The following is a 25,807-nucleotide window of genomic DNA, read 5'->3' on the forward strand; positions in this document are numbered from 1 at the left end:
AGCCATGTAGGCTTCTACATGCTTGGTATCACATTTTAGTCAGATTACTACAGCCTGCATATTCAACCTTTGCATGGTAAGTTATTTGGTCTGGAAATCACAAGAGTGGTTGGTACAAAATAAATAAATAAAAATAAAATAATAAAATAAACAATCAAGCACTAGCAATCCAGTTCAACTATGATGGCAGAATCCAGCATGGACACATTTTAACCACACCTACCAACATATTTGTATTAGTTTGGCCTTACAAAGTAGATGGCATTTTATGGTTTTTTAAAAAAAACTGTACACACAATGATGGAGGAAGTTGACTGAATGTAGTGTGGTTTGCCACATGAAACATGTGAACCTCAAATAATAAGGCAAACCGTATGTTCTGTCTTGGAGTGTGGTTAGTTTTGAAAGTTTTGCTATGTGGCGAGCCACTATGTACTGATGGATGCCCACATGGAATGGTTTCTGCACAGTAGGTTTGAAACAACCACCCCTAGAAATGGCTGCTTGTCATTTGAACCCACCCTCTGAAGCCAGAAGAATACCATCTGACAGCAGTAAATGCTGCTTGCAGAACATAGGAATGTTCTTGTGCTGGATAATTGCTATCTTGCATAATTATTGTGAATAATTAATAACAAATAGCAAATTATTATTATTTATAAAGTGATTTTAGAACAAAGCACTGCACAGTAATAAAAATTAAAGGCAGGCCCTGCTCACAAGCAAAAGGATAAAGACATGGGAGGGATCTAACTGGAAGGGGAAATATTTCAAATTCACTAATAGCAAGCTTGAGGGTAACCTAACTTCTTATTTGATGCTCTATAGCTCAGGCCTGCACAATAAATTGTGCTCCACTACACTAAATGTAGCTCACTATCCACTGACTAGCTCACCAGGTGCTTGATAATGTGCAGCTAGTAAAAACCAAATAAAGAGGTTTAACAAGTCCGTTGAGGGCCAGCAAACTTGGCTAGTGGGCTACATTTGCCTTGGGGAATCACAGCATAGGTAGACAAGGCTTGCTTTAGCTGGGGAACTTAGACTATAGTGGTTGATTCAAGTTCTGGAGAAGAGTGATTTGAGCTGCTACTGTGGACTAATGGTAAAGTGGTAGGTACAACAGGTGTTTGAATCATATGAGACTTTTGTTGCTTGCCTTGGTTCTTCATGCAGCATTCTGTCTCTGTTGTTGTTCTTCAAGGTTACTCTTTTGCAGAAAAGTATGCTTTTAATTGCCTGTTAGTCAGCTGCCAAAGTGTTTATTGTTCACATTTTGTAAACCCCTGTTGGCTACGCATCTGTGGTAAATAAAAGGATGGTGTAGGAAGCAATTTTTAATGTCAACTAGCAAATGAAAGAAGGAAAGAAAAAGACTTATCTTAGTTCTCTTCTTTTATTTCCAGAAATTTCATGCTAAGAACCAGAGCTTGGAAGTAACTAGTTACAAGTAACGAATTACTTGTAATTCATTACTTTTTTTGAGTAATGAATGGGTAATTCCTTTACATTTTGATTGTAATAGAACTAGGAGTAATTGTAACGTTTCCAGAATTACTTTTGGGCATTACTTGGGGGGGAGCAGGGGAAGTCTTCTGCTCCTCTGATTTGTAGATGAAAATCATGTGCCTCAAACTGGGCTTCTGTGCAGTGTTGCTCTTTCCTCATGCTCTGTGGATGGGTAGGAGGCGACGAGGGAGGAGGCAGAGAGTGAGACGGGGTGGAGTGGAGAAAACAATTATTTAAAAAAATGGATGGTGGTGAAGAATGGAGTGGAGGGGAAAAGGATCTGGAGGTCAAGAACATGGATAAAGGAGGAGAAGGAGGCAGCAGTAGCAGAATGGAGATAAAGAACTGTGGAGGTGAAAGATGACAAGATGTGTGTGTGTGTGTGAATACTATGTTTGCACATGGCACACAAAGTGGCCACCTCCCCCTCTCTGGCTACTGGGCTGCATTTGCAGTATTTTAACTTTTTTGCATCTCAGGGGAAAATGTTTGCTTGAGTGAGTGTCCCTTAGTTGGTGTCAGGGCAGGGTCCGGGAGGTGGTTAAGTGAGAGAGATTATGCTGGCTGGCTGAGTGGGGGGGGTTGCACTTGATTTGGCGTGCAAAGATCTGAGCTGTGGCCTCTGCCTCCCTCCCCACCTCCCTTACCAGTGGAGAGACCACCATTGCTATCTTATGAATAAAAATAATTATTCTACTATCTCTGTATGTGTTTGTTTATTTTTAATGTTGTTTTAGGCAGCAGCCAAGGCCAGCACCTTGTAGGCCTTTTTTAAAAAGTAACTGAAATGTAATTGTAGTGATTACTTTGGAGGAAAAGTAAAGTAATCAGTTACTTTTAGAGCAATTGTAATTGTAATGGTAATTACTACTTTTTTGGGGCCATGCAACTGTAACTGTAATTTATTACTTTTTAAAAGTAATCTTCCAAGCTCTGCTAAGAACCCCTCTTTGATTAATTGCTTTACGTGATTTTTCAGTTGTTCTTCCTGCAGTATTACAGGAATCATGGGGTTTGAAAAGCTATCAGTCTCTGCACGAGCAACCTTTACTAGTTTGGCTGAAGCATGCGCATTTAAATATTGTTTGTTACATTTGGGCAGATGCTTGGAATGAAACCTTTGAAGAAATGTTAAGTCTTGTTTCAAACAAAATTGGAATTCTTAATTCCCTGAGCCTAGTTTACAGGATTGAGAGCCATGCAGGCTCGGAGACCGAGCAGACTAGTACAAACTTATTCTTCATTCCTTGAAAGCTGCACATCCCATGATATGCTAAGGGATGCCTAGCTACCACCTCCTGGACCAAATGGGTTTGGGTGGCTGTGGTGTACAGACCCCAAAGCCGGCTGAGATAACAAGCAATTTCATTGAATTAGAGAGGCTTACATTACTATGGATCCTCAATATTTATTCTTCAATCTCAATTGACTACACAAGATATATATCTGTATAAAAAAGGTGTAGGTTGCACTTACTTTTTACAGGATCTAGGAATGCTAAAGGAGCACAACAGCATTTAACGGATAAAAATTTACAGTTCCTAGTGAAGACGACCTGTATTGGTGGAAACGTGTTTGGGACATGTGCAGCACAATGACATTTTATTATTATATATGATTGTTTTATACATGGTTTTATAAATGCTAGCCATTTTATGTATATTAAGTTTATATTTGTTAGCACAAGGTATTGTATTGATACATATGGAAAATTTTAATTATGTCTTATGACTGATAGCCATTTCAAACAGAATAAAATTATATGTATTGTTCGAATAGATAGATCATCTAGCCCAATGAATTCTTCTAGGCCGCAAAGTGTGCCAGTCCCTGTTCCCCCACACCATAGTATACTTGAGATTCAAGCCTAGAAAAGCATTCTTTCACTCTGAGTGATGATGCAGGGTGCACACCAAACAATTTCCCTCTTTCTTTGCCTGGCCTGTGAGCTATTTTATAAAACAGGGATTCCACCATAGGCAGAACTTATTCAGGTTTCCCCTTTTTGTGTACAGCTGTTGTAGACTCTAGAGCAGGGATGGAAAGCCTGTGGCTCTCTAGATGTTAGTGGACTGTAGCTCCCACCAGCCCTAGCCAGCATGGCCAATGGTCCAGGATGATGGGAGTTGCAGTCCAGCAACATATGAGGAGCTGTAGATTCCCCATCCCTGCTCTAGAGAGAAGTGAGGTGGGCCTACCTGCATGCTGGAATAAACTATGAAATTTCCTGATGACTTTGTCACAAGAGAAGGGAAAACATATTGTTGGGTAGAGCCCTCAAGAACAAGAACACTGAACATTTCTTGAGCTAAAGTAGGAATCTGGGGTGGTATCCAAGTAATGCCTTCTGTCAGTACAAGAACTTCTGCTTGTGGCTTGTACAATAGGACTTCCCCCCTTTTCTCCCCCACTATGTGACCTGTGCCTTCACCAGATGTACTCCAGAGGGTTGGTGGAACCCCATAACAGATTTAGGAGGTGGGGAAAAGGAGAGGGAACAGTCCAGTTGTGCAAGCAGAAATCTTTGTGCTGACAGGAGGCTTACTTGGCATTACTTTGGATCAGGGGTATAGTCATCTGGGGTCTCAGGGGGTCTTGGAGCAGGATCCCAGCAGGGTCTCTATGTCTCCAGCATCCTGTGAGCCAATCAGCATGAAAGGGTGTGTGTTAGCTACTGAGAAATGTTCCAGCAGGCTTCCTTGTCCTTTCCTGATGATTGGAGCCAATCAGAGTGAAAGGAGGTAAATCAGCCACAGAGAAGATTCTTCTTAGCTATCACACAGCCTCCCCTTTCATATCTATTGTTGTGGGAGAAGGCACTAACAAGGATTTCATTCCCAACCCCACTGAAAAAAATAAATAAAGAAAAAGGGGGCATGGCTGTGACTAACATGAAGGGACCCTGAACTTCTGAATTTGCCACTTCACTACTGCTTTGGATACAACCCCTTATCAAGATCCCTAAACCAAAATAACTAAGGCTGCAATCCAATACATCTCTACTCAGAAGTAAGCTCCATTGGGTTCAATGGGACTTACTCCTACGTCAGTGTGTATTGTAGACGTGGTTAAGATTGTGCCATAAGTTTCCTAAAGGAAGAGTATTTTCTAGGATCATCCTAAGCAGGAGTTTTCTGGCTTTAAGAGCTGCATGACTGACAGAAGTAATATAACAGGTGTAATTTTCTCTATTATTGCATCTCCTCCTCCTCCTCCTCCTCCTCATAATTTAGCACCAACAGATGGCACTGTACATAAAATAAAACAATAAAAACTGATATCTCTGCATAAAGGTTTAGGGGTTCTTCCAAAAAAGAGATGGCAGCCCTTAAGGTCAAAGAGTTGTTTTTATACTAAATAGATGTCTGGGGATAATTAAGAGGTGGATCCAGGTGAACAAGTTGAAACTTAATCCAGACAGTGCAGAGGTGCTCTGGGTGGGTAAGCTGTCTGATCTAGATAGAGGGATACAACCCATCATGGATGCAGCTGCACTCCCTTGAAGGACCAGGTTTGTAGGTTCTCCTGGCCTATACATGTGGCATTTGTGGATAGGAATGTTTTTTACGAACTGAGGCTAGTACACCAGGTATGACCTGATGAGACATTCCCTCAGTAACTGATGTGCTAGACACATCCAGGATAGACTACTGTAATGCACTCCATGTGGGTCTGCCTTTGAAGATGGTATGGAAACTTCAAGTGGCTCAGAATGCTGTTGCTCAGTTGTTAGTTTGCACAGGGTGATTGGAGCATGCAACACAGATCTCTGCCAGTTACACTGGTTGCTAGCGTGCTTCCAGGCTCAATTCAAAGTTACAGTTGTGTCCATTAAAACCTTAGATGGTTTGGAACTGCATTATCTGAAGGACTGCCTACACCAATATAACCGTGCCCAGGTATTAAGATCTTCAGCCTCAGTTCATATGACTGCCTGTCAGGTCGATTCAGCTGGCAGTCACAAACAAGCAGCCTTTTCTGTGGTGGCCCTCAGATTATGGAATTTCAAGTGGGCCTTAAAAACTTTTTTCTCTCTTGAAACAGTTTCTCTTAAATGTTGTTCTCTCAGCATTGGTTATTTGAGTTCTGACAGTTCTGTTGGTTGAGTAGTGAAAGTACTTTAACTTGGATAGATAGAGCAGGGGGTTGTACTAGATAGCCTTATAGGCCCCTTCCAACTCTACTATTGTATGATTCTATTATTTTTATTCACATTTGTAAACTGTTTCAACTAGCCTGTGATTTTTAAAGGATTGTTAACACCGTTGCTGTTGTTGTGTTTTATTTTCTATATGTACCATTTTACGATATTGCAAGCTGTTCTAGGTGGGCTTTGCTCAGTAGCACAGTGTACAAGTTGTTTTATTTATATATGTATTGTGCATGTGTGTGTGTGTAATACCTCTTCAAATAGGAGCACACCGGGCCTATTTTCCCATCCATGTGATATATATTTTTATTTTGCATTTTTAGAATTTTGAGCCAAATTTATATTTGTTAAAACAAGGTTTAAAATAAATGTGACTATACTGAGGCTTTTAAAAAAAAAAGTCATCCATTATAAAGCTAGAAACAGCACACCAGCTGCTCAACACATCTATTCCTTGTTCATAAGCAGAAGTAAAAATTATGTTTTGCTTGTTCTGTTTCCCAACAATTTTTAGATTATCTTCTTCATGCCACATGCAGCTCTTAAGGACAAAATATGTCACACACCAGTGGGTGTCCTCAGGGCCTTGGGTCCCTGTCCCAAGAGGTATAAGCCTCTTACAATTCACCATTGAGTACAAGATTGTATGTGCAGCATAGTCCAAATAAACCAAGGTCAAATACAATGAGTTAATCCAGGTCCAAAACATGAACTAGAGCAGAGGTTCTCAAACTGTAGTCTGCGGATCACTGGTGGTCACTGTGAGCTACATGTTAATGGTCCGTGGTGTGTCTTTGAAGACGAGCAGGAGGCTTATGCTCCCTCATAATCTAAGCTTGGGTTTTTTACTGTATGCTAACAAAGCAATTGCTGCTGGTATAGCATAGTGGGGAGGAGAGCCTGGCTGGGAGTCCAGAGTCTGTGAGTTCAAATCCCCGCTCGTGTCCCCTGGGTGTCAAGGGCCAGCTAAAGATCACCCCCACAGTGAGTGGCTCAGGGGTTACATGCCCTGCCACCTGTGCAGCCGTGAGCAAGCTGCATAGTCCCAAGGAGCCCAGTTGCCTCCCAGCTGGCACTTGTGGACAAGGAAGGGGCTGGCTTGTGCAGCTGTGGCAAGCTGAGCAGGCCCTAGCCAGCTGGGGAGGACTAGCCTGAGAGGGAGGCAATGGTAAACCCCCTCTGAATAATGCTTACCATAGGGTAGCCATAAGTCGGGATCGACTTGAAGGCAGTCCATTTCATTTTTTTCAACAAAGCAATCAGCATTCCCTTTGTCTCTTTACCTGTCTTTTACCTAGCCCTAGCTGCAGTAGCGGCAGAAGACAGATAGATGGCATTCTTGTCAGTTCTGGTGATCCTTGCTGCACTTTCTCTCTTGCTGTTTGTGCATGCGCACCAAGGGTTTGTCCAGGCATAGAGCCAGTCATGACTTGCGATGGCTTGACAAACAGTGCCCAACAAACAGTGCTTTTATTTTCTTACACTATTGCAGCTGCTGTTGTTCCCCTCTTTTTGTACCCCACTTCCCCATTTTGTACCCCACTTTAACACCCCCTTTGAAGCAGAAGTATCCTTTCCTTCTCAAAACTGCCTCAACATTCTCAGTATGAATGGTAGCATTTAGAGACACCAGGTAAGGAGGGATAAAACCAACAAGGTTGTCCAGGCTGCGGACTGTGATGCTTACTTGCAAGTAAGTAACATATAGAAGACAGGCTTTAAGTAAAGGTACATAGGATCAAGCTTCTAAGGCTGCAGTCCTATGCACATCTACAATTCATCTTGATGAGGTTTACTTACTGTATGGGATGAGGCTGTGGGGAAAAAAAGAGACAAAACTGAGGTTATGTTTGGGAGGGAAAGGACAAAGGGGGAGAAGGGACAATACTGACAGGTTTTATTGTAGATAACTGAGATCATGACTGTGAAATGCGTTGAATGCAACCTTTTTCAGCTCTTTTCTACTGCTTAAACCAGGGGTTCCAAAACTGTGATCCATGCCATGTCTGTGGATTTGCAGCTGAAGATGGCACATCCATCACATTAAATGTTCATATTTATTTTTAATTGCTTATTTTATTGTATCACAATTTGAATTCTATGGAATACAATTGGGATAGAATATTACAATAGAAGGCAGAAAAATTAAGTGGTCCACCAAGACCCTTAGCAATTTTCAAGTGGTTTGTGGCGAAATAAAAAGTTGGGGAACCAAAGTCAGTCCAAGGTCAATGTCACTGGGAGTTCAGGCAAGGTACAACACAGCATGGAAGGGGACTAGAATCAGGAACAAAGAGCCAGGGACCTGTGTTGTTTCCAGAAACTGGAAGGCGAAATAGGAAGACTGTAGATACTTACAGACTTCACCCTAACCAGAGCTGCTGGTAGTGAAGAAGTTTCAGGGACTGCTTACTCAAAAGCCACACAACTCTGAGCTGGTAGATGCATGCTGTGTTGTTCTTTGGTCTGTGTAGTGCCTAATATCTCCGGAAGAAATCTAGATGTACAACGGAGGAAGATTAGTATGTCATACCCCCTTCCCTGTCCCTATTGGGGTGCTTATTGCTGTTGCACACTGTCATAGTATTGGGGTCTGGAGAGCTTACAGTACAGGCTTTCTGACATGGCTGATAAGCTGGGAAAGAAGTTTTTCATTCTGTCTATGTTCAAAAACAGAGCTTGAGAAAGTTGTTCAATTAATCAAAACAATCCAGGTTGTCTCACACTCCTGCTTCCCCAGGTGGGTTTGTTTATGGCTTTCCAAAACTAAGAAGGGACAGTGAGCTTAATTGGTTTATGAATGTTCTCACTCTGCTTATGTAAACAAGAGTCAGAGACTTTTAGTCAAAATAAAGCAGTTATGCCCATGAGCTCATCAACGGAGGGCATGAGCGAAAGCTGGGAATAAATGTCACAACTGTAGCACATTCAGGGTCAGGAGAGATAAACAAAAATCACCTGCTTGAGAACCCAGAAACCTTGGTGCTGGGAGGGTAATGATCTCATAGGTATAAGGTGCCTCTTCCCGGAGGGTCTTTTGGTATAAATATAGGGCACTTGATCTGGACAGATAAACCTCGGCACCAGTGTGCAAGTGTGTGCAGCTTGGTGTAAAGAAACTGGGCCAAAAGGGGTCACCTACTCCTGCTGCACATAACGAGGTTTCTTGCAGAGAGAAACAGAGGCAAATGTAAGATCAAAGCTGTCATCATCAGCTGCTGAGTGTAAGAGATTAGGGCCTGCTTGTTAGAGTCACAGCTTGTTAAACTGTACCACTTCCTTCAATAAAATCACTACATTTTCGTTCCTCATCAGTGTGTTTCACGGTCATTCAGATCTCAAACGTACTTGCCTCAGGGAAGGGAAAAGCCTTTGGAAATACAGTCTGTACCAAGATCTTTTCCTACCGCTGTTCTCAAGAACTGGGTGGGAGAGGGGGGCTCCACCTCCTCCTCGGACAGCTCTACACATCCTTCAGCAGTTCTCAACCCAGAGAGCCCCTCAAAGGGTTCCTCAGTAGTACTGATTCCAGGTTCAAAGTTCTGAATGTGTGAGGTGCCTGGTTCATCTTCTGAGGATTTTGTGTATGGTATCAGGTCAGGGCTAGACATGACAAAAAACTATAGATTCCCTTAGCTTTGTTTTTTGTGGTTCTCCCTTTTTTTAAAAAAAGGAAAGAAATACTGTTGTTTCTACAAATTCATACTAGGAGAGAATGGAATTAGCAAGAAATATGTTTTAATGACATGGTGAAATAGAGGAATTATGAATGGAAAATACATAGAAAACTTTCACTACATTATGCATGTCCATATGTGCACTCATGGGGAACATATTTGAGATTTACCATACACAGTATCAAAAGGCATCAGTAATAATGTATATGGTTATATTCATAATAATGTACTGCCACTGACATCAGTGAGGGAAGAAGGTAATTCCATCAAGCACCCTCCTGTGAGGATTCTAACTGCCATCAAGTCAGCTGACTGAAGGAAGAACTGTGAAGCAGAAACTGCCTTGTCCTCCTGGCCTGGACATTGTCACCAGTTTTGCTCCTGGATCTATGTGGGGCAAAGAGGGTTTCAGAGGAGGAACTGACCTTTATCAAAGGAAGGACAGCCAGAACCACCACTGACACTAGCTGCAACTCCCGCCCATCATATTCTTTTTGTGTCATTCCATGTCTCTTTAGCTTATCAGCCTGAGGCCAGAGATCATGTGATTTTCTTTTTAAAAAGCAGCTGTAACAGACTTTTTAGCTAAACATCATGATATGTGTGTGGGAGTGTGTTATGTGCCTTCAAGTCGATTATGACTTATGGCGACCCTATGAATCAATGACCTCCAATAGCATCTGTTGTAAACCACCCTGTTCCGATCTTGTACTTTCAGGTCTGTGGCTTCCTTTATGGAATCAATCCGTCTCTTGTTTGGTCTTTCTCTTTTCTACTCCCTTTTGTTTTTCTCAGCATTATTGTCTTTTCTAGTGAATCATGTCTTCTCATTATGTGTCCAAAGTATGGTAACCTCAGTTTCATCATTTTAGCTTTTAGTGATAGTTCTGGTTTAATTTGTTCTAACACCCAATTATTTGTCTTTTTCATGGTATCCACAAAACTCTCCTCCAATATCACATTTCAGATGAGTTGATTTTTCTCTTATCTGCTTTTTTCACTGTCCAACTTTCACATCCATACATAGAGATCAGGAATATCATGGTGTGAATGATCCTGACTTTGGTATTCAGTGATACATCTTTGCATTTGAGGACCTTTTCTAGTTCTCTCGAGAGCCAGTGTGGTGTAGTGGTTAAGGTGTTGGACTACGACCTGGGAGACCAAGGTTTGAATCGCCACACAGCCATGAAGCTCACTGGGTGACCTTGGGTCAGTCACTGCCTCTCAACCTCAGAGGAAGGCAATGCTAAACCATGTCTGAATACTGCTTACCATGAAACCCTATTCATAGGGTCGCCATAAGTTGGAATCGACTTAAAGGCAGTCCATTTCCATTTTCTAGTTCTCTCATAGCTGCACTCACCAGTCCTAGCCTTCTTCTGATTTCTTGACTATTGTCTCCATTTTGGTTGATAACTGTGCTAAGGTATTGATAATCCTTGACAAGTTCAGTGTCCTCATTATCGACTTTGAAGTTACATAAATCTTCTGTTGCCATTATTTTAGTCTTATTGATGTTCAGCTGTAGTCCTGCTTTTGTGCTTTCCTCTTAACTTTTATCAGCATTCATTTCAGATTATTACTGGTTTCTGCTAGTAGTATGGTATTGTCTGCATATCTTAAGTTATTGATACTTCTCCCTCCAATTTTCACTTTTCGAGCAACTGAAAAGATGGCTTTTTGGTACATCACCAAATAGTCAATATAGGAAGCAAATTGATTATATAATTGGAAGCAGAAGATGGAGAAGTTCCATACTTTCTGCAAAAGCAAGACCTGGAGCAGACTGCAGTACAGATCCTGAACTAGTAATATCGAAAATCAGAGTAAAGCTAAAGAAAAACAACAAAACAATCATAATGCCAAAATACAATTTAAATAATATCCAGAAGAATTTAAAGATCAAATAAGGAACAGATTTGAGGCTTTAAACCTAGCTGATAGAGAACCAGAGGAACTATGGACTGAAGTCAGAGACGTTATCAGGGAAGAATGCAAGAAGACAATACCTCTAATTAAAAAGAGAGAAAGACCTCAATGGATTACTGAAGAAACTCTTAAAATGATTAAAGAGAGAAGGAAAGCAAAAGCAAAAAGAGAGAAACATGGTTAGAACCCTTAAAGCAATAATACACTGACTAGTACGTAGGGACAAAGAGAACTACTACAATAATTATTGTACAGAAATAGAAGAGGATAATAAAAAGGTAGAACAAGAGCCCTATTTCAAAAGATTAGAGAAATCAAAGGGAAGTTCAAACCAAGAGTAGAGATACTGAATAATCAACAGGGAAAAACACTGACTGACTAAGATAAAATAAAAGGAAGATGGAAGCAATACACTGAAGAATTATATAAAAGAGATGCAAGAATGAAAGATTCATTCATGGAGGAACTGTATGAAAAAGAACCAGATATTTTAGAATGTGAAGTGAAAGATGCACTTAAAATACTTGGAAGAAACAAATCACCAGGAATAGATGGCATACTGATTGAGTTGCTCAAATTACTGAGATGGTATCTGTCCAAATTTTGACAAAAATTTGTCAACAAATATGGAAAACTAGACAATGGCCCAGACTGGAGGCATTCTATATACATCCCAATTCCAAAGAAAGGGGATCCCAGGGAATGCAGTAATTATCAAACTATTGCCTTAATATTCCTGCATTTTAGTATTTAATATGCATTCAATATGTGTTTAATTATGTCTTAACTTTTGTATAATTAATCTTATTTTAATTGATGATATGTGGTTTTAATTGTATGTTACTGGTTTTGTTTGTTGTAAACCGCCCAGAGAGCTTCGGCTATGGGGCGGTATATAAATTTAATAAATAAATAAAATAAATAAATAAATAATATCCCATGCAAGTAAAGTAATGCTCAAGATTCTACAACAAAGGCTGTTGCCATATATGGAGCGAGAAATGCCAGGCATCCAAGCTGGATTTAGAAAGGGAAGAGGCAGCAGAGATCATATTGTGAACAAACGTTGGATAATGGAATGGACCGAGGAATTTCAGAAGAAAATCATCCTGTGCTTTGTAGATTACAGCAAAGCCTTTGACTGTGTAGATCATGAAAAACTATGGAATGCTTCAAAAGAAATTGGGGTGCCACAGCATCTGATTGTTTTGATGTGCAACCTATACTCTGCACAAGAGGCTACTGTAAGGACAGAATATAGAGAAACCAACTGGTTCCCCATTGGGAAGCTTGTGAGACAGGGGTGTACAGGCATACCCCGCTTTAACGTTTGCAATGGGACCGGAGAGTATACTTAAAGCGAAAATAAACGTTAAGTGAAGCAATTGTCTTCACTTGTAGTGCACGCAATCACCACTAGATGGCAGTGGCGTCATGCCAATAAAGTATACGTTATTGCGAAGCGCGCAAATGTTAAGCGGGGTATGGGGACGAATGGAGCATGTACGTTATAGCGGGGCAACATTAAGCGGGGTAATGTTAAGCGGGGTATGCCTGTATTTTATCACACCATTTGTTTAATCTATATGCAGAACATATCATACGGAAAGCGGGATTGGACTAAGATGAAGGACGTGTGAAAAACACCATGATATAAATGTTATAAATAAATAAATATACAGTATGCACACCGTGTTTGCGCTCTCTGTCTCTCTCACACACATTTTAGCATTCATAAAATTAAGATGTGAACAAATTGCAATCAAGGGCATGTGGATAATGCTGGCATACTGTCTTTCTGATGGAAGGCAAACAGCAATTGATACATTTTGAAGCATGTTAGAAAAAAGCTGATTAGAATTTGAATGTGTTTGTGTAAATAACACACACATACATATTCACTCTCTATCTCAACCTGAAACTTGAATGTATAAGTCATCCTGAATATCATGAGTATCTGTTAAGTGAATGTTTTCCCAGTACTTAGGTTTCCATGTGAGGGTTGTTAACTGCAAGCTACATGTAATAAGGGCACCAGCAATGAATGATTTTACATACAGGAAGAAAATAATTTCACAAACAGCTGTGTGAATGGGAGGGATTGTACATGCTGGATCTACCTTCTCACTATGCCCAAAGTGTGAGATGTCTATCCTATACACATAGTCTCTAAACATATGTCCAAAACTCTATTTTAAAGGGGGAGGAGCACATATGCAGAGTCTACATACACTGGGTTATGTATGGTGGCTCCTCTGTAGATCTCAGCTCCAGTAACAGAGGTCAGACATGTCTAGTGAGCAACTCCACAGAGAGAGAGAGAGAGAGAAACAAACAAATGTAAACAAGAAGATTATCTGCACAGAGCTTCAGCTACTCCAGACTAAACTCCATGTGTTGATATTGTGGTCACCACAAGAGCATGCATTGTGGCTTGGATGCATAATGAAGCAGCAAAATCTGATCAAGTTATAACCAAGTTTATTTTATAGGGGATGTACCAAGCCCAACAGAATGTAATTATGTCTCCTTGCAATTATGTCACTCTTCTAAATTACCGCTACACAAGAACCATGGCTGAAAAGCACCAGGACATCTATTTAAACAAGTTCAGTAGCATTGTTAGCATATACCAAACATTTTGGAGCACTTTTAAGGAATTTCTATACTGCTGGAAGGAAACTGTTTAACTCTACCTAACCCAGACAAAAAGATGCTGTAAACAGCATTGAAAAAGATGCTGCATACTATAACGTCTGCAGAGAAAATAACTCCACATTGGTCTGCAAAGCGAGCCAAGTAGGACACCCTATGTTCATAGTGATTTGTTCAAAGCATTTTGCATACACTGTTGTAGAAACCATAAGAGCCTGATGAGACTTAAAATGCATTTCTGATGTCTAAATGTTATGTTTTATGTATGCTTATAGCAGTAATACTGATAATATATAACTGGTCACTGTGAAGGTATGAAATTGTATTTTACACTGGCAATATATTGTTTTATTATATATTGGTATGCTTTCTCTTTTTTTGTACACTGCTTTGAGATTTTTATAAATTCAGTTTGTTTATAATAATATGAATAAATGATTTTCCTAAGAGTGCCCAAAGCACTCTTTGGTCCCTGGGAAGAAAATCCAAACAATACTTTATATGGCATAAAAATATAGGGCAGTATTCGAATAAATAATTGTGCTATCACAAGGAGTAGCACTAGCTCAACAGGTCTTTCCCCACTCTCTTCCTCCCCATGCTTGTCCTGTGCTGTGTCTAAATCTGCTCCAGAGAGTTGGGGGAACCCTCAGAACAGATTTAGGGGGCATGGGCAGGGAGGAGTGGGGGAGAACATTCTGTTGTACATGAGAAATCCTTTCACTGATGGAACCAGCAACTTAGTTCTATGTTGAATGCAATCCATAATAATAAGTAACATAATTGACAGTTTGTGGACCAAGACTCTCCCTTCCTATGACTCCTTAATTTTATCTCTCCATATGACCCAAATAGCTGAGATTCTCTCAAGTATTTAAAGAAATAATAATAATAATAATAATAATAATAAATTTTATTTTTCAGTCGCCTATCTGTCCAGGTTAGGGACACTCTAGGCGACTTACAACAACAATAATAATAGTTGTTCTAGTGAAGTAACATCATCAGTCTTAACATGTAAAGAAATGGAATGGTGCACTGTTGTATGCCTGCTTATCTGAAGACCATGTGTTTACTCCACAGATCCTGTACATGGTCCCCAGAACGTGGAGGTTGTTGACATCCGATCTCGACAGCTGACCTTGCAATGGGAGCCTTTTGGTTATGCTGTGACTCGTTGCCATAGCTATAACCTAACAGTCCATTACCAGTATGTGTTCAACCAGCAGAAATATGAGGCAGAGGAGCTAATTCAGACATCGTCACACTATACCTTGCGAGGACTGCGGCCATTCATGACCATCCGACTGAGGCTGGCTCTTTCGAACCCGGAGGGCAAGATGGAGAGTGAAGAACTGGTAGTGCAAACTGAGGAGGATGGTAAGAGAAAAAGTAACTTTAAATGATTTAAAATGTTAAAATGGCTGAAAACAGAGGTTCTGAATATCAGTGTGTACACAAACAAACATACTTGGATATAGATAGATGGATAGCCACAAAATGCAAGAGGGCCTACCAGTGTCTTCCACAATACACTACAAATAACAATACAGAATAGCAGAGACCTCCCCTCAGATATTTTGATGTATTTGATTTCTGAACCACCCTTCACCATAAGGTTCCAGGGAGGATTTCAACAATATAAAAATACAATATTAAAATCAGTTAAAACAGGTTCCCAAAAAGATTTCTCCAGGGACCACTTGAAAATTGCTAAGGGCCCTAATGAACCACTTAATGATGATTTTTTGCTTGTTGTAGCAATTGTGATGCACTGTGCTAGATGTTGCATGACTTTTAATTATAGTTTTATTGCTTCTTTGATTTTTATATTGCATTTTATTGTATTACAATTTGAATTCTATAGAATTCAAATTGTAAAACATCTTCACAGACACACTGCAGACCACCTGAATGAAGCTTGCGGACGACTGGTGGTCTGCAGAGTACAGTTTGGGAACCCCTGAATTAAGACAATTTACAATCAGAAGAACAGTATAGGATATATAAGGTGTTAAAGGCCAGGGTAAAGTGGTGCGGCTTCAGCATATAGCAGGAGCTATACACTGATGAAGCTAGATGCACACCCTGTGGGAAAGGAATTTTGCACTTTATGGACTGCACAGAGAAAGCCTTTACATAATCCAGGACCGAATCTAGAGCCAGTGCTGCGAAAGGTTAAGATTTTTGAGGAGAATTTTTACCATCATCCTGAGAAAATCCACAAAAGTCTGTGTCTCTGTGTGTAATTTCGCTTTCGTCTCCAAATTTCAGACATTTTTTTGTTCTAATGAGGACTTTTCAGCTCAGGTTCTATAACTTGTTTCTAAGGTATGTTTAAAAATGTATTAATTCGTGGCAAAAGGATATTTTCACCCCATGCAAAGGTTTGTCTGTTGATTTGTCCCATTGTTTAGTCTTTTTAAAATATCAATTATGAGGTCAAAACTATTAGCAAAGTCACTTAAATAATGCATATGCAGTCCAGAGAGAAAACTCCTGATAACAATTTACTGAGCAAACTAAACAAAAAACAGTGTATAATATGAGGAGAAAGGAACAGAGAGATTTTGTCTTTCTTAGTTTAGGCCTTGTTCATAAGAGGGAGACATACAGCCAGAGGAAAACTCCCTCAGAACTACATAGCCAATCAGAGGACATGCTATCTTAGTGAAGATCATGCCACTCTACCTGGCTAATAAGCAACACCTCCACCCATTTTACCTCTTGGCTAGTTGACTTTAACATTAACAGAATTAACCATTACATTACAAATTGAATGATCCCTACTGTTGGCTCTTCCAACAAAAACATACCTAGCAAGGGCTTGTGTTGTGCAAGTCGGTACATTTTGCTGCTATTGGCTGGGATGATGAATTCGGTACTCCACCCTCCAGGTAGACTATCAAATAAACTAACAGATTCCTGGGAGTGTGTGGAGAGGAGAAGGTGAGGAGTTAATGGGCTATATGTTGATTTATCTGCAAATCTCTCCACAAAGTCAATGTCCCAGTATATGGATCAAAGAGCAAATCCAAAGTACTTAAATTATCCATGATCCTGGGGTTATATTTTTATTGACCAGCGTTACTACTGCCTATAAATGAAAGTATTTAACACTCTTAGTAACTGAAACATCAGTATTTATCATTGTTGATGTGCCTGTCTCACAGCGCAATTCCCCTCTAATTCCCCTCCTTCCCATCCTAAGAAAGAGCCTGCTAGGTTCACAATCTTGCAACTGGCCTGAATGCCCTATATAAGAAGAACTGAACAATTCTGAATGTTCCTTTCATCAGTGCACAAAGCACTGTTAATAATATGTTCTCCTGTCCTTCCTAGTTCCTGGGTCTGTTCCCCTTGAATCCATTCAGGGAGGACCCTTTGAAGAGAAGATCTATGTTCAGTGGAAGCCACCAAATGAGACTAATGGAATCATTACACTCTATGAGGTAAGTCGAATGGATTGTCACATGAAGCAAGATGTGTTTCCTCCACCTGTGATAAATGTGGTATATGTGCCTTTTAGGCAATTATGTGTTGCTATCTGGAAAAAAGGATTTGGGGTGGTTAGGGTGTCAAAGGAATGTACCCAATATTGGGAAAAGCTGCTGTTTTACATCTGTGAAGATTACTGAAGACTAGTGACTCAGAAATCCCTAGTAGTCTTTATAGATGACTATGGGGAGCCCCTAAAATACCTGTTGTTTGTAACTGGCTGTTATGCTGCTCAGTGACATAGGATGACTGCTTTATTTTCAGTTATAATTAATAAATTAAATACTAATTATATAACATTCATAGCTTTACTGTGTCATGAATGCAAATGCATTTATGGCTACATTTGTGCATCTGATATTGCCTCATGCCCACCTGTTGGTGGCCATCTTCTGAAATGACTTCATACATTATGATGTCCACCTTGCTTCCTTTCTATGCTGGATCTGACTTTTGCTATGTGAAAATGTTACATGTCTTCACCAATAACAGCTGGACATCTTATGGCCCACAGACCACATCTAGTTATTTTACTCCTCACTATAAATCCTCTTCTCTAGGGAAAACCAAATATTTTATTTATGTATGAGTCGGGGTGGTGGTGGTGGAGGAAATCTTTGCTGGGTTAGAGGCAGCCTATAGACACTACATTATGTACCCATGGCCTATTTGTACAGATTTTCTTGATATTTTCTAATAAATGAGATAATAATCTATGTGAACTTTGGGATTTCCATTATTCATAGCATGTTCACTGAACATAGAAGAGATGGGGTTAGGGTGCCTCGTGTGCAGAATGTCATTATTATTTTCATTGTAATCTCCCCGAGAGCCCTGTGTTCTGAAGAGTGGGATAATGGGTACCAAAATAAAAACAGAGGAAGTGAAAAATCAGTGGTCTTATGGTAGCCAAATGAAGTCTAGAGGCTCTTGCATACTGCTTAGGTTCTGAACCCTGGCATCAAGGGATTAAATGTGAATACTAAAATTCCATCTTGTTTTCTGTCTGTAATTTTCTTGAAAGGCCCATTTAATGCAATGAAAAATACTTTTAAAGTAGAATATGATCTTGTCTGTTGTGTCTCATTTCAACTACTCCTAGGACTATAGCAATTCTACCAGTTGTCTGTGCTGTAAAAACAGATGGCACAGGGCTGGGTGCTTGCAGCAAGGTTAATGTGCTGAGCCTTTCGCATCTGGAAACATGATTTTCCAAAGTGGTTTGGGTCAAAGTAAGAAATTGAGTTGAATAGTTTCAGCTGAGTCTCTGGCGGATGTTTGCACATTTTACCAAAAGGCTTCCACAATTTGCTCTCACTAGCAATCTCTGTTCAAAGGAAATCCTCAGCTACATGAGACAACAGCGTTGTTCATTACATTTGAGGCATATGGCAGATACTTAGAGGGAAAATTGCTTGCAAATGAATCAAGATAATACTGATTTTATCATTGGTTGACATAATAGGTGTGTTGCATATCCCAACACATGATGACAAAGATAATAAACCATACACTGAGGCTGCTTTCACACATGGGGCTGATTGGATTCATTTAACGGATTTAAAAGGTAGCGCTTCTGTCCTGATTTCTAAAATTCCTTTTACACTGCAGTACCTTTTGCATTAAGCAACAGCAGCTTTTTCAGCTGATATACCAGCATTTTGCAGAGCTGTCTTTCACACAGCTTGTTTTCCTCCCTCACCCATTATACACATGTGCACTGTTCCCCACTGTGTAGCAGGTGTAAGATCTTGTCCCATCGCCATGTGAGCCCTCTCCCTTTAGCAGCTGACTTTTAAAATTATTTTAGTTGTATTGACACAAGGATGTTTGTAGGAAATGCTGCTGCTATTTGCAGCAGTGCTGAAATACCAGTACAATTTTTGTCAGGCAAAAACCCCCACGCGAATAAAGGGTGGGAATGCACTGCATACTGGGATGCCTGTTATATGAGCGGCTGCAGCTAGCTAAAAACTCCTGCGATGTTCTGGGTTCCCAGCCTTGCTAATGGATTATTTCTGGTATCATTTATCATGGAGATTTGTGCTAAACTTGCACTACATTCCACTAGAATTCCAGAGCTAGCTTGTACATCATGTGAAAGATCAAATCTAATACGGAAATTACCAGGTAAGAAATCGTCAGAATAACAGAATGAAGTGCAGTGTGAAAGCAGCCTGAATCTTACTTCAATGCAAACCAGTTTTTGGGAATTTTTGTGACCTGATGAATGACTATGAAAATAAATGTATAGCAGTTGCAATGAAAAAAGATAACATTTTGTAATTTTTAAGAGACAGTTTTCTGTTTAAAATATCTGCAGGTAAAGCATGTTGAAAGGATTTTCCCATTCCTGAAGTTACTTGTCTGGTTGAAGAGCTGTAGAGAAACTCTATTGTTTGGGAATGGGCTGATGCAACATAAAAATGTGTTTATTTATATATTTATTTAATACATTTATATACTGCCCCATAGCCAAAGCTCTCTGGGTGGTTTACAGCAATTAAAAACAAATATACACATTTTAAAACACACACACAAAAATTAAAAACACAATTTAAAAAATGTAAAAACAACTTAAAAACACATGTTAAAATGCCTGGGAGAAGAGGAAAGTCTTGACCTGACGCTGAAAAGATAACAGTGTTGGTGCCAGGCGCACCTCGTCAAGCAGATCATTCCATAATTTGGGAGCCACCACTGAGAAGGCCCTCTCTGATGTTGCCAGACTCCCAGCTTCCTTGAAGTAGGCACCCGGAAGAGGGCCTTGGATGTTGAGCGTAGTGTATGGGTGGGTTCATATCAAGAGAGATGTTCCATCAGGTATTGTGGTCCCAAGCCATGTACAGCTTTATAGGTTAAAACCAGCACCTTGAATCGAGCTCAGAAACACACAGTCAGCCAATGCAAGTGGGCCAGAATCGGTTTTATATATTCGAACCGCCTGGTCGCTGCTACCAATCTGGCCACTGCATTTTGCACAAGCTGCAGTTTCCAAACCGTCTTCAAAGGCAGCCCCATGTAGAGCGCATTGCAGTAATCTAACTTGGAGGCTACCAGAGCATGGACAACTGAAGCCAGGTTCTCCCTGTCCAGGTAGGGGCATAGCTGGGTCACCAACTGATGTTGGTAGAAGGCACTCCATGCCACCGAGGCTACCTGAGTCTCAAGTGACAGAGACGGTTCTAGGAGAACCCCCAAGCTATGAACCTGTTCCTTCAGGGGGAGTGCAACCCCATCCAGGACAGGTTGGACATCTACCATCCAGTCAGAAGAACCACCCACTAGCAGCATCTCAGTCTTGTCTGTATTGAGCCTCAGTTTATTAGCCCTCATCTAGTCCAGTGTCGCAGCCAGACACTGGTTCAGCACATTGACAGCCTCACCTGAAGGAGATGAAAAGGTGAAATAGAGTTGCTTGTCATCAGTTGTGGATGACCACACCCAACGGTTTCATGTAGATGTTGAACAGCATGGGGGACAGAACTGACTCCTGCGGAACCCCATACTGAAGAGGCCAGGGTGCCGAGCAATGTTCCCCAAGCACCATCTTTTGGAGCCGACCCGCCAAGTAGGAGCGGAACCACCGCCATGCAGTCCCTCCCACTCCCAGCTCAGCCAGTCTTCCCAGAAGGATACCCTGGTCGATGGTATCGAAAGCCGCTGAGAGATCAAGGAGAATCAACAGAGCCACACTCCCGCTGTCTCTCTCCCAACAGAGGTCAGCATACCCGAGACCACCTCCGTCAGCTCAGCTAGGGAGTCTGTTGGGCAGCAGGGTGGGCGGTACCCCAACAGAATCCCCAGTCTGTCCTGCTGACCCAATACAAGGTGCAAACACTCCAGACTAGTAGTCACATGGACAGGGTGCTTGCAGAGGGAGATGGAGCTCCTATAGACCACAGCAACCTCCCTCCCCAACCCTCACATCTACTCTGATGCTGGACCAGCTACCCTGGCAGACATAGCTGGGAGAGACTGACTCCTCCCTGCTCACCCACCCAGGTCTCGGTTATACATGCCAGATCGGCTGCCTCATCCACAATTAAATAATGAATGGGGGATATCTGGCTGATAGGACAACCAATAAACCTGTGTGTGTGGGGAGGACTGGAACAAGGCACAGTCATTAACTGCCTGGGCTGTGTTGCCTTTACCTGGCAAGTCCTCCTCACAACACCATATCTCCCTCTACTCGTCACTACACTAATTGGGCCCCCCGAAATGATTTAGGATTATTCCACATAAGTAATTTAATTGAGAATGATCATAATTTCTTCTTTCAGCTTTTACAGAGCATCCAGATGACATAGTTGAGAATAGAGATATGTACTGACTGACCACAAGATTTGGTTCATTCCCCACTTTGACATTTCAGAAAAGATCAAGTTTTGGTCTGTTGTGCTTTGCAGGATGTCTGATTCAGCTCAGGGGCTGAATCTGAATCCTGAATCAGAATAACAAACCTAGGTGCCTCTTCCATTCACTATAATAGGAAAGTTAAAAATAAAACAAGTATAACTGCCCCACACACCTATTAACAGAATTGAATGAAGTTTTCAGGAAGTGGAAAAAGTGTGACAAAACCAGAAAAAGAAGTCCAGGGGTTTTTGTTCTGGGCATCTTTAAAATTTGGGTGTTTTTTTTTTCTTAAAAGAAACTAACTGAGGAAGGGCAGAAATGGATGACCTTTTACGAAATACTGCCAAATTTCAGAAGGGTAGCTGTAAGCAATTTTTCTGAAAGGGCAGCCTTTACAGTTCTGAGATGGTTGAAAAAAGGATTTCCTTAATCTCCACTATTTTAAAGGGCAATTTCTATGAAAATAGCATACATGCAAGAGGTACTCTTAGGTAAGAAACATGCCAAATTACAGATAAAAAAAATCCAGAGATTTTTGTGCTAGGCACCTTTAAAGATCAATAGGAGTGGGGGATAACATCTGTCTCCCTCCTTACTGACTTTTAGGAAGAAGTTAAAAATATTCCTGTTTACCCAGCATTTGATGGCTGAAATATATTGTTCCTGAAATCACTAGCAGAGAGAATGAATTTTAACGGTTTCTAGAATGCTTTTTAAACTGTTTTTAGAATGCTTAAAAAAAAAAAGAATTGATATGATTCTGACCCTGGACTTCATCGGGATGAAGAGTGAGATATAAATTTAATAAAACAAATAAATAGTTTCAGTTTACCACTATGACTCTTTGTGCTACAATTTTAATATGAAAATGGCATACATTCTAGAGGTGTCCCCTAGAAAGGAACCTTGTATAACTTCAGAAATATGGCTATGAGGTCTAGGGAATCATGATGAAGGGGGTGGGGTGAGGTGGGGATAGCTTCATGCTTGTATTCTGCTCAATTGGCACCAAAAGACACAGAAACTAAGCAACAGAATTAGATGTGTAGGTATGTGACACAGAGACAGAAGGACTCGAGTGTCCAATATTTTCCAAGCAAAGCCTATTAGAATTGGTAAGGAGCACGGAAGAGACAAAAACTAAGTGCAACATTGCTTCAACATCATTTGCCAAAGCACTATGATTTGAGAGGCCTGGCAAAATCATTCCCTCTGATTAAAGCTAGACCTGTCAGGCCCAAAAAAGCTCCCCTGCCCACCTACCCCTACCCTGATGTTTTCCTTATATGGCAAACTTCGGGAGAAATGTTTCAGTTTTTGCAGACTCACTGTCTGTATAATTTTTTTAAGCATCCAAATATCCTAAACTCTCCAAAGCACTCAAAGCACTTTGGGGGTTCCCTGTTTCAGTTCTGGGGAGTTCAGAGAGATCCCACATCAGCTCAGATAAGCCTCAAACCTATCCAGAGTTAGGGTTGCCATATTCCAGTTCCACAAATCCGGACAGGCTAATTTGCATATTATGCAAATTATTTGCATATTATTTGCATATTAATATTTTGATTGTCCAGTTGCTTTGTTTTTGTGCCTAGGAATTACCACCCAAAACTGGGGAAAGATGTGAGAAATCTTTTTTTTAAAAGCAACATTTTCAGCCCTAAATGCCTATCCTGCCCTTCTGCTGTTAAAAACGGAGCTCAGCACAGCTTACAAATATAATGAAAACAATAAAAATACACAATCAATATAAAAACATAATAAAAACACAAAATAGCAACAAACATAAAGTAAGTCAGGGCAGCAGTATGGTTAACCTTTGCTGGTCATTGACCGAAATAAACTTATTTACATTTTTTAGTATGGTTAACCATTACATATACGATATATTTCAGAGATGTGGTGGGTGGAGAAAAACAAGAAGCCAAAATGTTAGGAAAAGGAGTCTTTCACACCACATGCTCAGTTCTAAATACTGTTGCAGCAAGTTTTACAAGTTCCTCCAGTATTCCACTGGTGCAGGCACCCAGACATTCAAAGTAACTGTATGTTTCTTAGGTTTTATAAAAGCAGAGCTTTGCTTAAAATTTCTTCTCCCTTTGATCAACCACATCTACACAGGTTCCACCTCCATACTCAAAATGAAACTGGGCCTGGAAGTGTGCAGCAACCCCACACATACCTTGCTAATTAGATTACCAATGCCAGGATGTCTGTCTTATCGACTACTCTCCTGTTCCCCCCACCGGGCATCATGAAAGACCCAGACCTGGGCTCAGAAAGAAAATAAATATCTGGTCCTCTTCAAAATACTCATAAGTCTCTTGTTTTAATTAAAATAATAATTATAATTTTTTGCTCTTATCACTAATGGGAGTTAATTACCTTGCATATGCTGCTGTTGCTTCTATGGCTGTAACGGAGTGTGGTTAAAGATAAGTGAAATGCAAATAGGGAAAAAACAACACAAAAGGCAGTAACACTTTCCTAAATGTAATACCATACCAAGCCACAACAAGATTAAGGCAGAAAACTCAGCATCCCACAACCAGTCAGGATTCATAACCAAAAACCCAAACTAAAAAAATCTTAGCAGCCAGTCAGCCAAGGTCACAGAAATCCCCATGCAGCACAACCTGACCTGGGGACTGCAGTTAATGCAGAATGCTGCAGCACAATTGCTGACATGAGTGAGATCCTATCAGCACATAATACCTCTGCTCTGAAATCTGCATTGGTTGCTGATTTGCTACCAGGCCAGGTTCAAGCTGTGCTTTCCATGTTATGGGTGCCACATAGTACAGTACTTGTTCTGCTCTTGTAAGAAATCAGTCCTGTAAAGTGGCAGCACCTATGCTTTGGAACTCCTTGCCTATTGACATTAGGCAGACGCCTCTTTTCAGCACCTGCTAAAATCAGTTTTCTTGAGGCAAGCCTTTCCAGGCATGTGGAAGCTATTGTATTTTTAAATCTGTTTTTAACTCATTGTTGGTTTTATTATTTTGAATGTTTTTAAGTATCTGTCCTTAACGCTTTTGCCAATAATTTTATTGTTTTAATTCTTTCTGTAAACCGCTTTTAGATTTTTTACAATAAAGCGGTATATAAATGTTGTAAATAAAAATACATAAATAAATGTTGGAGTCACTGTGGCCCTTGAGTCTCTTCCCACTTTTAGGAACCAAGGAATCTGCCTTATACTGATTCAGGCCATTTCATACCATGATTTCTTAAATGCAACACCATACCAACCACAACAAGATTCCTATGAGTAATGCAGAAAACTAAGCATCTCACAACCAGTCAGGATTCTTTACCAAAAACCAAAAATATGATAAATGAAGAAATATTTATATAAGCATGACTATCTGTAAAGATATTTATAGTGCAATCCTAGGTTTATTTATTTAGAAGCAAGTCCCAGTGTATTCAGTGGGGCTTACTCAAACACGGACAGAAATGCAACCTCAAGTGATAAGCAACTTCATTCACACAACCCAAAATTCCGAATGCCACCATTTTCTGGCATTGCAATGAGGTTTCTTAGAGTGACACTGCCTCAGGTCAACCAAATGCAACCGTGGCTTCACTGATTGGCTGCAATCCTGAACGGGCGGGGTTAAAGCTTACGAAGTTCTATACAGTACTGTTTAAAGAAAGATTTAACAGTCAGGGGAGCGGCTGATGTTTTTATGTATATCTCGAGAACCGGACCACCTAGAAACTTAATTTTTTTAAAAAATTAAAGCTGAGAATTTGGGCCACCTAAGGGGTAAATGGGTGCCAGGTGGCATGCAAAGAATCCGGGTAAAACCCGGCTAACCGGGCAATATGGCAACCATATCCAAAGAGACCTCACTTGATTCAAGATTCATCCAAAGCTTTTTCAAACCCATTAAAAAAAATCCATTGCAGTTCTATAGTACCTGCATTGTCCTCTCATAATGTTTCAAACCTTATTTCTGGCTCTTTTTTATTCTTTATTTATTCATTCATAAATTTATATTCCACCCTTCCTCCCAGAAGG

At 40.4% G+C, this 25,807-nt stretch overlaps 1 protein-coding gene across 21 annotated transcripts in view; it reads left to right on the forward strand.

Moving 5' to 3' along the window:
- Positions 1-25,807, forward strand: part of PTPRT (protein tyrosine phosphatase receptor type T) — a 977,341-nt gene that overhangs the window by 673,052 nt on the left and 278,482 nt on the right. For all 21 annotated transcript variants that reach the window (XM_061631522.1, XM_061631524.1, XM_061631514.1 and 18 more), the window contains 2 exons: positions 15,007-15,303; positions 17,266-17,375. In XM_061631522.1, coding sequence (XP_061487506.1) covers positions 15,007-15,303; positions 17,266-17,375 — 407 coding nt within the window. The remainder of the gene's footprint in view (positions 1-15,006; positions 15,304-17,265; positions 17,376-25,807) is intronic.

The sequence above is a fragment of the Rhineura floridana genome, chromosome 6, assembly GCF_030035675.1.
Source record: "Rhineura floridana isolate rRhiFlo1 chromosome 6, rRhiFlo1.hap2, whole genome shotgun sequence".
Taxonomy (NCBI): Eukaryota; Metazoa; Chordata; class Lepidosauria; order Squamata; family Rhineuridae; genus Rhineura; species Rhineura floridana.